The sequence below is a fragment of the Osmerus mordax genome, assembly GCF_038355195.1.
Source record: "Osmerus mordax isolate fOsmMor3 chromosome 7 unlocalized genomic scaffold, fOsmMor3.pri SUPER_7_unloc_2, whole genome shotgun sequence".
Lineage (NCBI taxonomy): Eukaryota > Metazoa > Chordata > Actinopteri > Osmeriformes > Osmeridae > Osmerus > Osmerus mordax.
In genome coordinates, this window is record NW_027120349.1 from 39,860 (window position 1) to 50,559 (window position 10,700).

Genomic DNA, 10,700 nt, shown 5'->3' on the forward strand with positions numbered 1-10,700 from the left:
CCATCAGAATGTGTGACCCCAGCGTAACTGCTTCCCAAAGGAGTTAAAACTTCAAACGATGGTTTGGGGTAGTTATGTCATCCCTTCACAATAATATGGACCCATGTTTTCTGATTTGGAGTCGTCACAGAGGCAGTACCAGTCTGTGAGGACAGTCTGAACTATTTCCTAAACGGACCCTCACTAAAGGTCAGTGTTCACCTTTCACTACCTTGGGAGGAAGATAAAGATTGACTCAACAACTCCTTACACAGTGAGCTCAACTTCCATTTAATCACAAAATAATTCATCCAACAAAGTGCTGATAATCATTTCCATTAAGTCCAAGTGCTTTTCAATTTGAGGGGCTTTGGTCATGAAAGGCACTTTGGCTGAGACACGAAAAACTAAGATAATGGCATCCAAGAAACCACTGGATCAAGAGACCACTTTAAAGGGAGGGCAGAGGGCTTCTCTGCTGGGGGGGGGGAACATTCCAGAGGGCTTCAGACCTAGACATATATCAGAAGAAATAAACTCTAATTAGAAAAATGGGATTCCGAAGTTCTCTCGGCTGTCATGTTCCATGGTCTTCAGGATGGGTCCATTCCACTTCAGTCCAGTCAGAGTCCGTTCTCCAAAACTAAAACCACACACTCCCTCCTTCCTAGGAGTACTGGTTGTGGATGAGTGTGTGTGTGTTCTGGAACGATTCCCGAGAGCCATGGGCTCACACCTCGTTTCTCCACTCAGGGTCCAAAAGCTGCTGGGTCACACTCTCTTCCGTGTCCACTAGAGGCCATGTTTGAGGGAGAGAAAGAGAGTAAAAAAGAGAGAAAGAGAAAAAAAAAAAGTCACTCAAGTTACCTGAGCATAACAATCTGTTTACATGAGAGATTGTGTCTGCGTGTCAGTGCGTGAGCCAGCCTGTGTGTGTTTGTTACCTTGAGGCTCTGCTTGAAGGTAGAGAGCAGCCAGTCTCTCCACCAGCACTTCCTCCTCCTCCTCCATGGCATGACAGTAAAAAGCAGCAGCACTCCCTTGATCCTCACAGTGCTGGATGAACCTGAGAGAGAGAGACCGAGGTGAAAAAGTGATGTGTATACAAACCAAGAAGAGAGTGTGGTGCTCCCAGGTTGGAGTTACAATCAGGAGATGACCCTCAACGTGATGAATTCGGATGAATGTGAATGTGATGAACAGGGAACCCAGAGGTCTCGTTACATCACTCACCTGCCCCATATAGGGTCTCCTCTCAGAACTATGGGGTTTCCCACCACAACAAGCAAGGCCTTGGCTCTTGTCGTTGCCACGTTGAATCTCTGTGAAAGAGACGGGTGAGTGTGTGAATTGACACATTTCACAATTCACACACACGTTCAAGTATCTGTATGTGAATGTGTGAGACACACAATTAGGGAGTGACTGTGGTCTTGTAGTGTGTGTGTGTCTATGTTACGGCATTTCCGCTAAGGAGTGAGTACAGGAAGGAGTTCTGACCTTCTCGTTCTTGACAAAGCCAAGGCTGAACTTTTGATCTAGCTTGACGTATTTATGGGAACTACGAACTGTTGACACCAGGATCACCTTCCTCTCTTGTCCCTGGAACTCCTCCACTGAGCCCACCTACACACACACGCGCACGCACATGCACACACACACACACACACACTTTTTAAAGTTTCATTGATGGCAATTAGCTTTCAATGAAAAATTGTTGGCTAAAAACGTTCTCAAAACCTTCAAGTCTTTCATGTTCAGCTTAAGCTCCTTCTCCACTATCTTGATGGCCTTGCGGACCTTTTCCACCTATAGGACATACACAAACATCATTAGACATAAATAGGTTTGCATCTGTGAACACAAGCCTAGGTACACATTTGATGAAAAAGACAATGTCTGAGAAATATATACATACGAACAGAAGTCAAGAGATTGTGCTGCTGTGCATAGTTTTCACCTGTTTCCTGTATGGGGCAATAATTCCGATTTCCTTGGGGCTGATTTTTGCCAGGCCTTTCTTGCCCTGGGTCTGGAAGAGCTTCTTCAAGTATTCCATCAGGATCTCTACTTCTGCCACGTTGAAGAAGGAGGGGCTGTTAGCCTCACGCTCATCACGACCGGTTACCCCACGGAAGATTATTGGGAAATCCTGGGAAAGAGATGAGAGAAAGAAAGGTTAATGGTGTGCGTATGTGTGTATGTGTGTGCGTGTGTACGTGTGTGAGTGTGTACGTGTGTATGTGTGTACGTGTGTATGTGTGTGCGTGTGTACGTGTGTACGTGTGTGCGTGTGTATGTGTGTGCGTGTGTATGTGTGTGCGTGTGTATGTGTGTGTGTGCGTGCGTATGTGTGTGCGTGTGTGCGTGTGTATGTATGTATGTATGGGATGTGACCAACCTGCTTCTGCAGATGTTCCCAGTTGCAGTAGGAGTTGCGAACAATCTCGTCGGCGAACACCTGGAGCTCTCCATCGTAGAAGAGCTCGTTGGGAATCTTTAAGATGGCAGGATGAGACCTGGGAGACAGGGTTGAAGAAGATTAGGGTAGGAGGACGTATGAATGCATCATCGCTCGCCAGTTTAGCTTCCCCCCTGCCTTGACCACATCGCGGATTGAACTCTGTCTCGCACACATGACCCCCTTTCATAAACACAGCTTTAGCAAGCTACGCCACCAAAAATATCAGTAGCAATAGCAATTTGATGGCCCGGGTGGAAGGTCAGGGTTTCCCGCAGCACTTTACAGTTAAGGTGGCCGTCTAAGCAACACACGCCTGCCGCCTCAACTATGTTGTTTTGTTTTTTTAATGAGCGATATCCGCCGTGTTACTCTATCCAGTTTACTCCCTTTCATTCCAACGGCTGTCTCCCTTCTCTGCAGAACCGACCCCCCCCCCCACCCCCCCACCCCACCCCCCCTCCCCTGGTCCGTCAGAAAACCTCACCATACCACCTTAACACATTTTCTGCGACAAACCCTGAAGGTGTTTAATTAAATGTAATTAATTCAACTCGGTTACACACACATATTCATACATGAACTGTATGTACTGTATGTAAGTGCTACAGCGCACATACCTGTAGTTGCGCAGTAGTTTGGTAACATAGCGGTCGTTGTAGGCCCCTCCCTTGCCCTTCTGGTACAGAGACACATCCTTCATCAGCCTCTCCAACAGAGACAGCCCTGCCGGTAGAACGAGGTCAACACCAGTGAGTCTGCAGCTGCCTGACTAAACTGTGCTTGACAGAAAAGTTGATGTTTATCACAAACAACTGTCAAACTGGGTAATATTATGTGTCATGCTGTAAGGTGGTGGTACTCCTTACCCATCCCATGCTTGATGGCCAGAGGAGATCTCAGGATGGGTCCTAACTGCTTGGGATCACCAGCCAGCACCACCTGACCTGACCCAGGCTGGAGCAGGCCTGCATTACATGTAGAACACACACACACACACACACAAGATACCCAAGAGTCACAGAGCTTGCTAAAAGATAGATGATTCTAAAACCATCATCGTTACTTCTAACTTATAAATAAAGTAAGGCATTTTTCCTTCTATCTTACCTGCCAGGGGAATAATGCACTCTGTCTCCACTGCATGTCCTGCCTCATCTACAAACACATGACTGTAGTGACCCTGGGGCACTCCTCCAGTCACTAACCTGAAAGATGCAAACACACACCGTTGGCATTCAGGCTAAGGAAATATATGAGGGGCTGTTCTATGGGTGTATGTAAAGCCCTCTGTGACATTGCTTGTAAAAACAGCTAATGCAATTTGATTTGATATAGGCATAGGTAACGAACATCAGTTAGCATTGGTGGCTAGGGAAATGCTTCATTAATATGTCATTAGCAGTTAGCCTGAGTCTACCTTCCAGCAGTCAGCAGGGTGGTGACCATTATCTTGTACTCCATAAGATCCTCCCTCGAGGGAAACACAAAGGTCTCCTTGTCCTCATCCAGGTTACAGCATGTCTGTTTACAAACACACACACACACACACACACACGACTTCTGTGAGAGGCAACTAACAACATCCAATAAGGACTCAGATTACAGACCAATGGAATTTTAGATTAGAGACAGGCACTGACCAGCAGTTCCGCAGGCACGTCCCAGGGGTTGCGGCTGCTGGCGTACATGCGCAACACCAGCCGCTTGTCAACGTGTTCGACAATCCTCTTACACAGCAGATCTGCCGCACTATTGGACGGAGCACAGGCCAGGATGTGGTTGAAGCTGTTCGTCTTCACCAACTGTTTAATAGCTTCAACCACAGTCACTGTTTTTCCTGGGAGTTACACACACACACACTTGATTGTTAGCATTCATTGGAGGATCATTTAATACCTTTAAATATACGGTCTAAAGCATAAGAAATTACGATAACCTTTCATATACATCTTACCTGTTCCAGGTGGGCCAAACACCAGGTAAGGAGCAGGTCTGGATGAGCCAGCCACAATGTTCTGAATAGCTCTGTGCTGTTCTGGGTTCTTCTCCAGCTTAACGTCGTAGAGCCTGGGCAGACATTATGAAAGACGAGGGTGGAGTTTAACGTAGATTGTAACAGTATCTGGGTGTAAAAGCCATAATTAGGCCTGGCTCAAGGAAGCACATCGACTGCATCTGAAAGCCCCTTTTTTCCAGCTCTTTCTTTTATGTTGATCCATATAAGGACACATGAAACCACTATGAAACTCGAGGGGATTTTACTGTTTTGGTTGCCATAACCGCAACTTGAGGACAGCAGAACTGGTGAAGGGGTTCTTTCCGGGGTATCACACCCAACTTTCGTAGAGGAGCTCAGGAACTGACCTGAGATCAGGGAGGTCGGGCATGGGAACAGAGTCTTCCTCAGAAGGAAACAGCACCTTCCCCAGCTTGTATTGGGAGACCATCTCTGCTGCCCTCTGCTGGAGGCGAGTTGTAAGGCGGTTAACTGTAAACTCAACGTTGAACTGCATCCCATCTATGAAGCTTGCCAACAGCCTAAAGACATACACAGCCCCACAACTGAATTAAACTTCAATCCGTTTTTTGGCTGAACATCAACACCATGTTGCATATAGCCGTAAAAACACTAGAAGTTAGAAACTTAGAAAAACTAGATTTATAATAATTGATTAAATCGAGTAATTTAGACCGTACTGTATTCCTTGTCATTAGGTCTAGCTGACTGGTTCTTACTTCTTATTGAAGTTCAGCTGGACCTTCTCCAGTTCCACTCTGTAGACAAACCCTTTGTACTTCACCAGGCCTGCTGAGCCTCGCGATGCTTCGGCTGTCTTGGTGACTAGCAGGGCGTCCCCCCTCAGCACCGACGGGCGGTTCTCTGACACACCTGGCACCTGCCGGGAGGGGGAGCGTGACAAAGAGATGACTCCAAAGCAAATATCAAAGCAGAAATGTGGACTGTGTTTGTGTGTTTGTTTTCTGCATACACCGAGCGTGCAGCCCATTTGAAACGCCTGCTCTTTGTGTTCCTTTTGATGTGTACCCTCTCAGTGTGGACGTTAATGGGTGCTGTGTGCCGCGTCCTTGCTAGGGTGTGCGCTTGGTGCGCGCGCACATCCACTCACATCGAGAACCAGGAACCTCTTATTGGTGGGGAGAAAGTGCATGGGCTGGTCCTCCATGTTGTACTTCTTAATGTCCACCTCCATCTGCAGCTCCTCCAGGTAGAGCAGCACCTGGAACTTGTGAGAGTAGTTCTCCCGGCTCAGAGCACCTTCCAACACTGCCCTGGAGGGGGAGCATTACAACAAGATGCATCTGAATATCTATTTGAGATGACACAGCACATTCAGCCACAGAGACAGTTATCCAACTCAGCTCTGACTATATAAATGACTGCAGGGTTTCCTGCAGAAAATGGGTTAGTTAAGGTGTTATGGTGGGGTTTGCCATCAGACTCTAGTTTGTGCGATAGACTAATGCGGGAGGGGGGGGGTAGTTTGTGCGATAGACTGATGCGTTCTGCAGAGAAGGGAGACTGGCGTTGGTCACGGTTTGGAATGGAAGGGAGAAAACAGGACAAGGGCCGATATCGCTATAAAAAATTCTAATATGCTTAGGCAGCTGCCTTAACTGAAAAGTGCTGCGGGAAGCCCTGGACTGACTAACTATGTCATATTTGACCTTATCATATAACCAACCAGCCATTTTAACAAAATACAGTTAAACATCTTTATAGTGACGGATGTATAAATGAATGGATTAAGTATGGATCGATGAATGGTTGGATGACCGGACGGACTGACAGACCGATAGGCAGATGGATGGATTGACCACCACATACTCACTGTGCGGAGCGTATTTCCGATCGATAGGAAAAAGAGGACAGTTTGCCCCGATCAAACTGAATGAGCTCCCTCACATAGGCCGGCACCTTGTAGTCCTTCAGCGACACCAGCGAAACCAGACGCAGCTTGGCCGTGCTGGAGAACGAGGGGATGAAGAGGGCACAGGAGGATAAGAGATGTTTCCCCCATTCTTCTTACAGGGGGACAATGGGACCTTACTGCTCAATGACCACTTCAGCAGATAAACAGGTGATTTTGATGAAAGGAAAAACCAGAAACTGGTGCTGCATATCTGAGCTCGCCCAACTAGATGATGGTGAAAGTATCGAGTGACGGGAGGGTAACCCCATATCAGGTGGAGAGTTAAGCGTGTGGCAGGTGTCGGGTGTGTGTGTGTGATCTACCTTTCAGGAGGCTCTCCATCCTCCACAGTGAAGTACTGGGAGTTGGAAGCTGTAATGGGGCGGCGTCTGTAGGGGGCTGTGGGGGCCAGCTCCCTGGCCAGGGAGGTGACGCGCTGGGCTTCCAGGAAGCGGACGATGTGGAAGGCCGCGGAGGAGGGCAGGAGGTCTGTCTTGAACTCGAAGGCCAGAGTGGCGGGGTAGAAGCCCACCATCCTAGGCTTGAACTTGACCTGGATCTCATAGCGCACACCTTAGCAAGGCATGGGAGACAGCTGGTTCACAATACATTCACAGATGACTAACTCTGAAAGCTTTTTAGTCCAACCAGTTTGTTGACAGCTACACCTTTCACTCCTCATCAGGTTGAACAGGAAGATGTAGTGCATGGATATCCTGTCAGTATAATACGAGCAGCGAAGACTGTCACTGGGTGTGGACTTTGATATAAATCCGGTCTAACCATCCATGGTCTAACCATCACGCCATCCATGAGCATGACTGTGTGTGTACAGTACACATAAAGGTTTGCGGTTGTGCTGTGTATGTATTTGGTTGTGTGTGTGTGTGTGTGTGTACTCTTACCAGGTAGGAGTTGGAGCGGGTTGGCTCGGGTGACTTTGTGCTCATCTTCCAGGATGAAGCAGTTCATCCAGTGCAGGGCAGAGTAGTAGGTGAAGTGGACCGGGCCAGAACCCTTGTTCTCCACGAACAGCCTGACCACATAAACCTGAGGAAGCACAGAATTCCGGCACTTACGTGAGTCCAGTAATGTCTCAAGCCCAGACCAAATGATGCATTTTACTGTACAATATCAAAAGAGTGACTGTAAGACTCAGGCCTCCCAAATATCAGCCTTGGTATTTACACACATTGCTGGCTGGTTTTGTTGTGGTTCCTTCAAGGTTTTGCGAAAACCACAGAGGTCAAGCATGGTTCTAACCCTTACCTCTGTCACGCCATCCACAGAGATGCGAATTCTCCCCTCCTCCACATTATGATCAGATGTGATGGTGACCCCCCCTTTGTCAGATATATACATAGCCCTGGGAAAGGGTAGGTTATGGGGCAATGGAGGGTTAGAGGTGAGGGTGGTTGGTAGGGCACTCACAAAACATATCAAATCAGAGAAATACATCCTTCCTTCCATTCAAACACTGATCTGACATGACTAAATTAATAACTGGTTTGTACATATCTCAATATTTAACCATCCAATTGTATTAGATCAGAGATCGCATTAAAGAAAGCAGGGAAGGAGTATTTACATGTATTGGAGTATACGCTGAGGGGCTGCTGTCTGCCTCCTGCTTACCTGTTGGCGTTCAGGTTCTGGATGAGCCGATGTGCTAGTTCTCTCCTAGCACGGACCCCTGACACGAGCTCTGGGGCTTCGCCCCGGTCAGGAGAAACATGATCTTCATGAAAAGCCCTCACCTGCAAGAGAGAGGTAGATGAGGACGTCACAGAATTCTCTCTCTCTATAGTCTCTGAATGTCTCTCCATCCCTCTTTTTTGATTCAAAAAATATCTCCTGGGAGAGGTTTGGGGCAATATGATCCAAATCGTTAACCAGGATGTTGACATGACTTCAGGATGTCACATCCCAGCCAGATCCCCTCCCAGCTCACCACCTCTGCTCAGTCCCCTCTCAGCCTGCTGCAGTCCCTCAGGACTCTGTGGTTGAGCTGGGCTTGTACTACACCACCATAGGACCAGGCCACAGTACGTCGCAACAGAGTCCAGTACATATAGACAGATTGAAACTCAGTGCGTGCGTTGACATTTTACCCACACACCAGTCCACGTTCCCAGTGGTTTGACCAGAAAGTGCAGTTCACCAGAATCCCAGTGGAGATCACATATGTCACTGTTCACCTGCATACTTCCAGAGCTGAGGGGGAACCTTTCCATCTCAGAGTCGTAGGTCACTTGCTACTGAAACAATTACAAGACAACTCAAGAACATGGGACTAGCAGCAAGCCACCGAACAGCCACAGACACCTGCTAGTTACTGCAGACTGACTTTTACCACCAAAACCATAACAGGAAACCCATCACTGACACAAACTCTCCACTTCCCTCTCTGCATAGTGCAGCAGTCCACAGATTAATGATCACATGATGGCCATAATTGCTTGTATCATATGTTTTACAATCTATCTTTACAAAAAAGACAAAGTACATTAAGGTGCAGGTTGGAATATGGGTCACAAGGGCAAACAGAGTGGAATTTGGCTGAGGTTTTTACTTCTGTCCCTTCTTTTATCAGGGTGTAACTAAAACAGCAGATAGCCCTGTCTCTAAACCATACTACTTCGATCTGCAACAGGAAGATAAAACTAAGACAGGACCAATCGAAGACCTGGACATTCCTGGCACTGGGACTTCATTAGTAGGGCCATGGCTATCTCTGGCACACCTGCCCTCATATCCCAGGAAACGAAACCTAAACAGACTTTGCCTATCAACGCTGACACAGGTCAAACGTAAAGACAGACTGTTTGCATTTGTTGTTCAAGGTTCACCGGGAAACGTAATATGATGATGACATTGTCAGATTTGCCCAAAATGTACTCGTAACCAAGCCGGTCAAGGGCCTGGGTGACGAGGGGCATTGAGACCTAATATCATTAAGAACTAATATCTTGAGGGGGTTTACCATGGGATTGAAGTGTACTTGTCCATCGTAAATCTTGGCTTTTCGGGATAACCTTAGAGCATACAGAATCCCACTGAAGTTTGGGTCCTTGAGTCCAGGAGCTCTGTTGAAAGAGACATAACAGGTGCATGTTTGCATTTTAGATAAAACAAAGGTCATAAAATATTATGCTAATGTGAAGATGAAAACACAAAGCCCTTCCTATCAACAAACACGAACACAGGAGCGTTGCAGCCTAATCCATATTGGGCACTGGATTCATGTTGCCCACAGAATGCAATTTTTTCAAATTCATTCAGACAGAGAAACAACTACACAGTTGTGTGACCTGACCGCATCAAGAGGAAGACAGGCCTACCTGTTCCTGAATTCGGAGTTGTAGATGTCACGGAGTTCGTGCTTGTCTGTAATGGATCTTCGATTTGTTTCTTCTAGGAATTCAATGAATTCCAGTCCAACTTGGCGACGAGCCTGGATAGTCCGTCCACTCATGTTGTATAAAAATATGACGGATCAATTCCGCAACATAAATTGAAAGTTTAAATTAACAATCAAGCCACTTCAGTTACGTGCAGCTAAATATCAACAATCGCCGGGTGATTTGAAAAGAGATTCTTCGGAAATGATGATACCAGGAAGAAACGAAACCTAAATTTAACTGGGCGGATACCCTTGATAAACGGGAGTTTAGCCTACTCCATGTAGCAGGCCACTACTTGGGCATGATTGAGATAAATCGTTAGAGCTGTGAATCGGCGGCCAGTCTTTTACATTTAAAGCGCTCTCATGTGTATCTCTAGTCTATTCTTAGCATGACCATCTTTTATGCATGCTACATTGCATGGAGTTTGTTGTTTTACCATAACCACATTACCTAAACCACGCTGAAAACGTGAATGTATTTAGCGTACGTATAGGCTATAATATTCATATATTTATGTATAAACAATTATTTGAAGAGGGTACGAACAATGTCGTAAGTTGTTATGTCGCTCAGTTCACTCCAGCGAGGTTGGTGTAAGGGGCTATCAGGAAGGTAGTCTTGCAGCGAACTAACTCTTATGACACAAGATGACGCTGTTGACTCAGGTTGATCGATGTCATACCTCAAGGATTCGGTGCGAAGCGTTGACTGCAAGTGCCACCAAAGAGGTTAGTGTACGTGTGTGTGTGTGTGTGTGTGTGTGTGTGTGTGTGTGTGTGTGTGTGTGTGTGTGTGTGTGTGTGTGTGTGTGTGTGTGTGTGTGTGTGTGTGTGTGTGTGTGTGTGTGTGTGTGTGTGTGTGTGTGTGTGTGTGTGTGTGTGTGTGTGTGTGTGTGTGTGTGTGTAAAGGTGATCAGTG

At 46.8% G+C, this 10,700-nt stretch overlaps 1 protein-coding gene across 1 annotated transcript; it reads right to left on the minus strand.

The window, feature by feature from the left end:
* Nucleotides 1-246: 246 nt before the first annotated feature.
* On the minus strand, nucleotides 247-9,947 carry LOC136938546 (putative helicase mov-10-B.2). Its single transcript, XM_067231709.1, has 25 exons — nucleotides 9,717-9,947; nucleotides 9,306-9,461; nucleotides 9,079-9,103; nucleotides 8,567-8,573; nucleotides 8,011-8,113; nucleotides 7,645-7,741; nucleotides 7,281-7,425; nucleotides 6,699-6,948; nucleotides 6,295-6,429; nucleotides 5,572-5,734; nucleotides 5,180-5,340; nucleotides 4,808-4,981; nucleotides 4,398-4,510; nucleotides 4,084-4,280; nucleotides 3,861-3,964; nucleotides 3,551-3,648; nucleotides 3,310-3,408; nucleotides 3,061-3,166; nucleotides 2,381-2,498; nucleotides 1,940-2,131; nucleotides 1,720-1,788; nucleotides 1,480-1,605; nucleotides 1,213-1,301; nucleotides 924-1,045; nucleotides 247-771 (listed from the first exon to the last, which is right to left on the minus strand). Exons 1-25 carry the CDS (start codon nucleotides 9,848-9,850, stop codon nucleotides 710-712), a joined length of 3,045 nt encoding a protein of 1,014 aa, XP_067087810.1. The 5' UTR covers nucleotides 9,851-9,947; the 3' UTR covers nucleotides 247-709.
* Between the last annotated feature and the right edge of the window lie 753 nt (nucleotides 9,948-10,700).

Bases quoted from the DNA above. Each gene is read 5' to 3' on its own strand.
- LOC136938546 (XM_067231709.1), bottom strand. From the start codon at position 9,850: ATGAGTGGACGGACTATCCAGGCTCGTCGCCAAGTTGGACTGGAATTC. The intron at 7,742-8,010 runs GTAAGCAGGAGG...ACCCTTTCCCAG, and splicing joins CAGAACCTGAACGCCAACAG to GGCTATGTATATATCTGACA. The intron at 4,281-4,397 runs GTAAGATGTATA...TGTAACTCCCAG, and splicing joins GTTTGGCCCACCTGGAACAG to GAAAAACAGTGACTGTGGTT.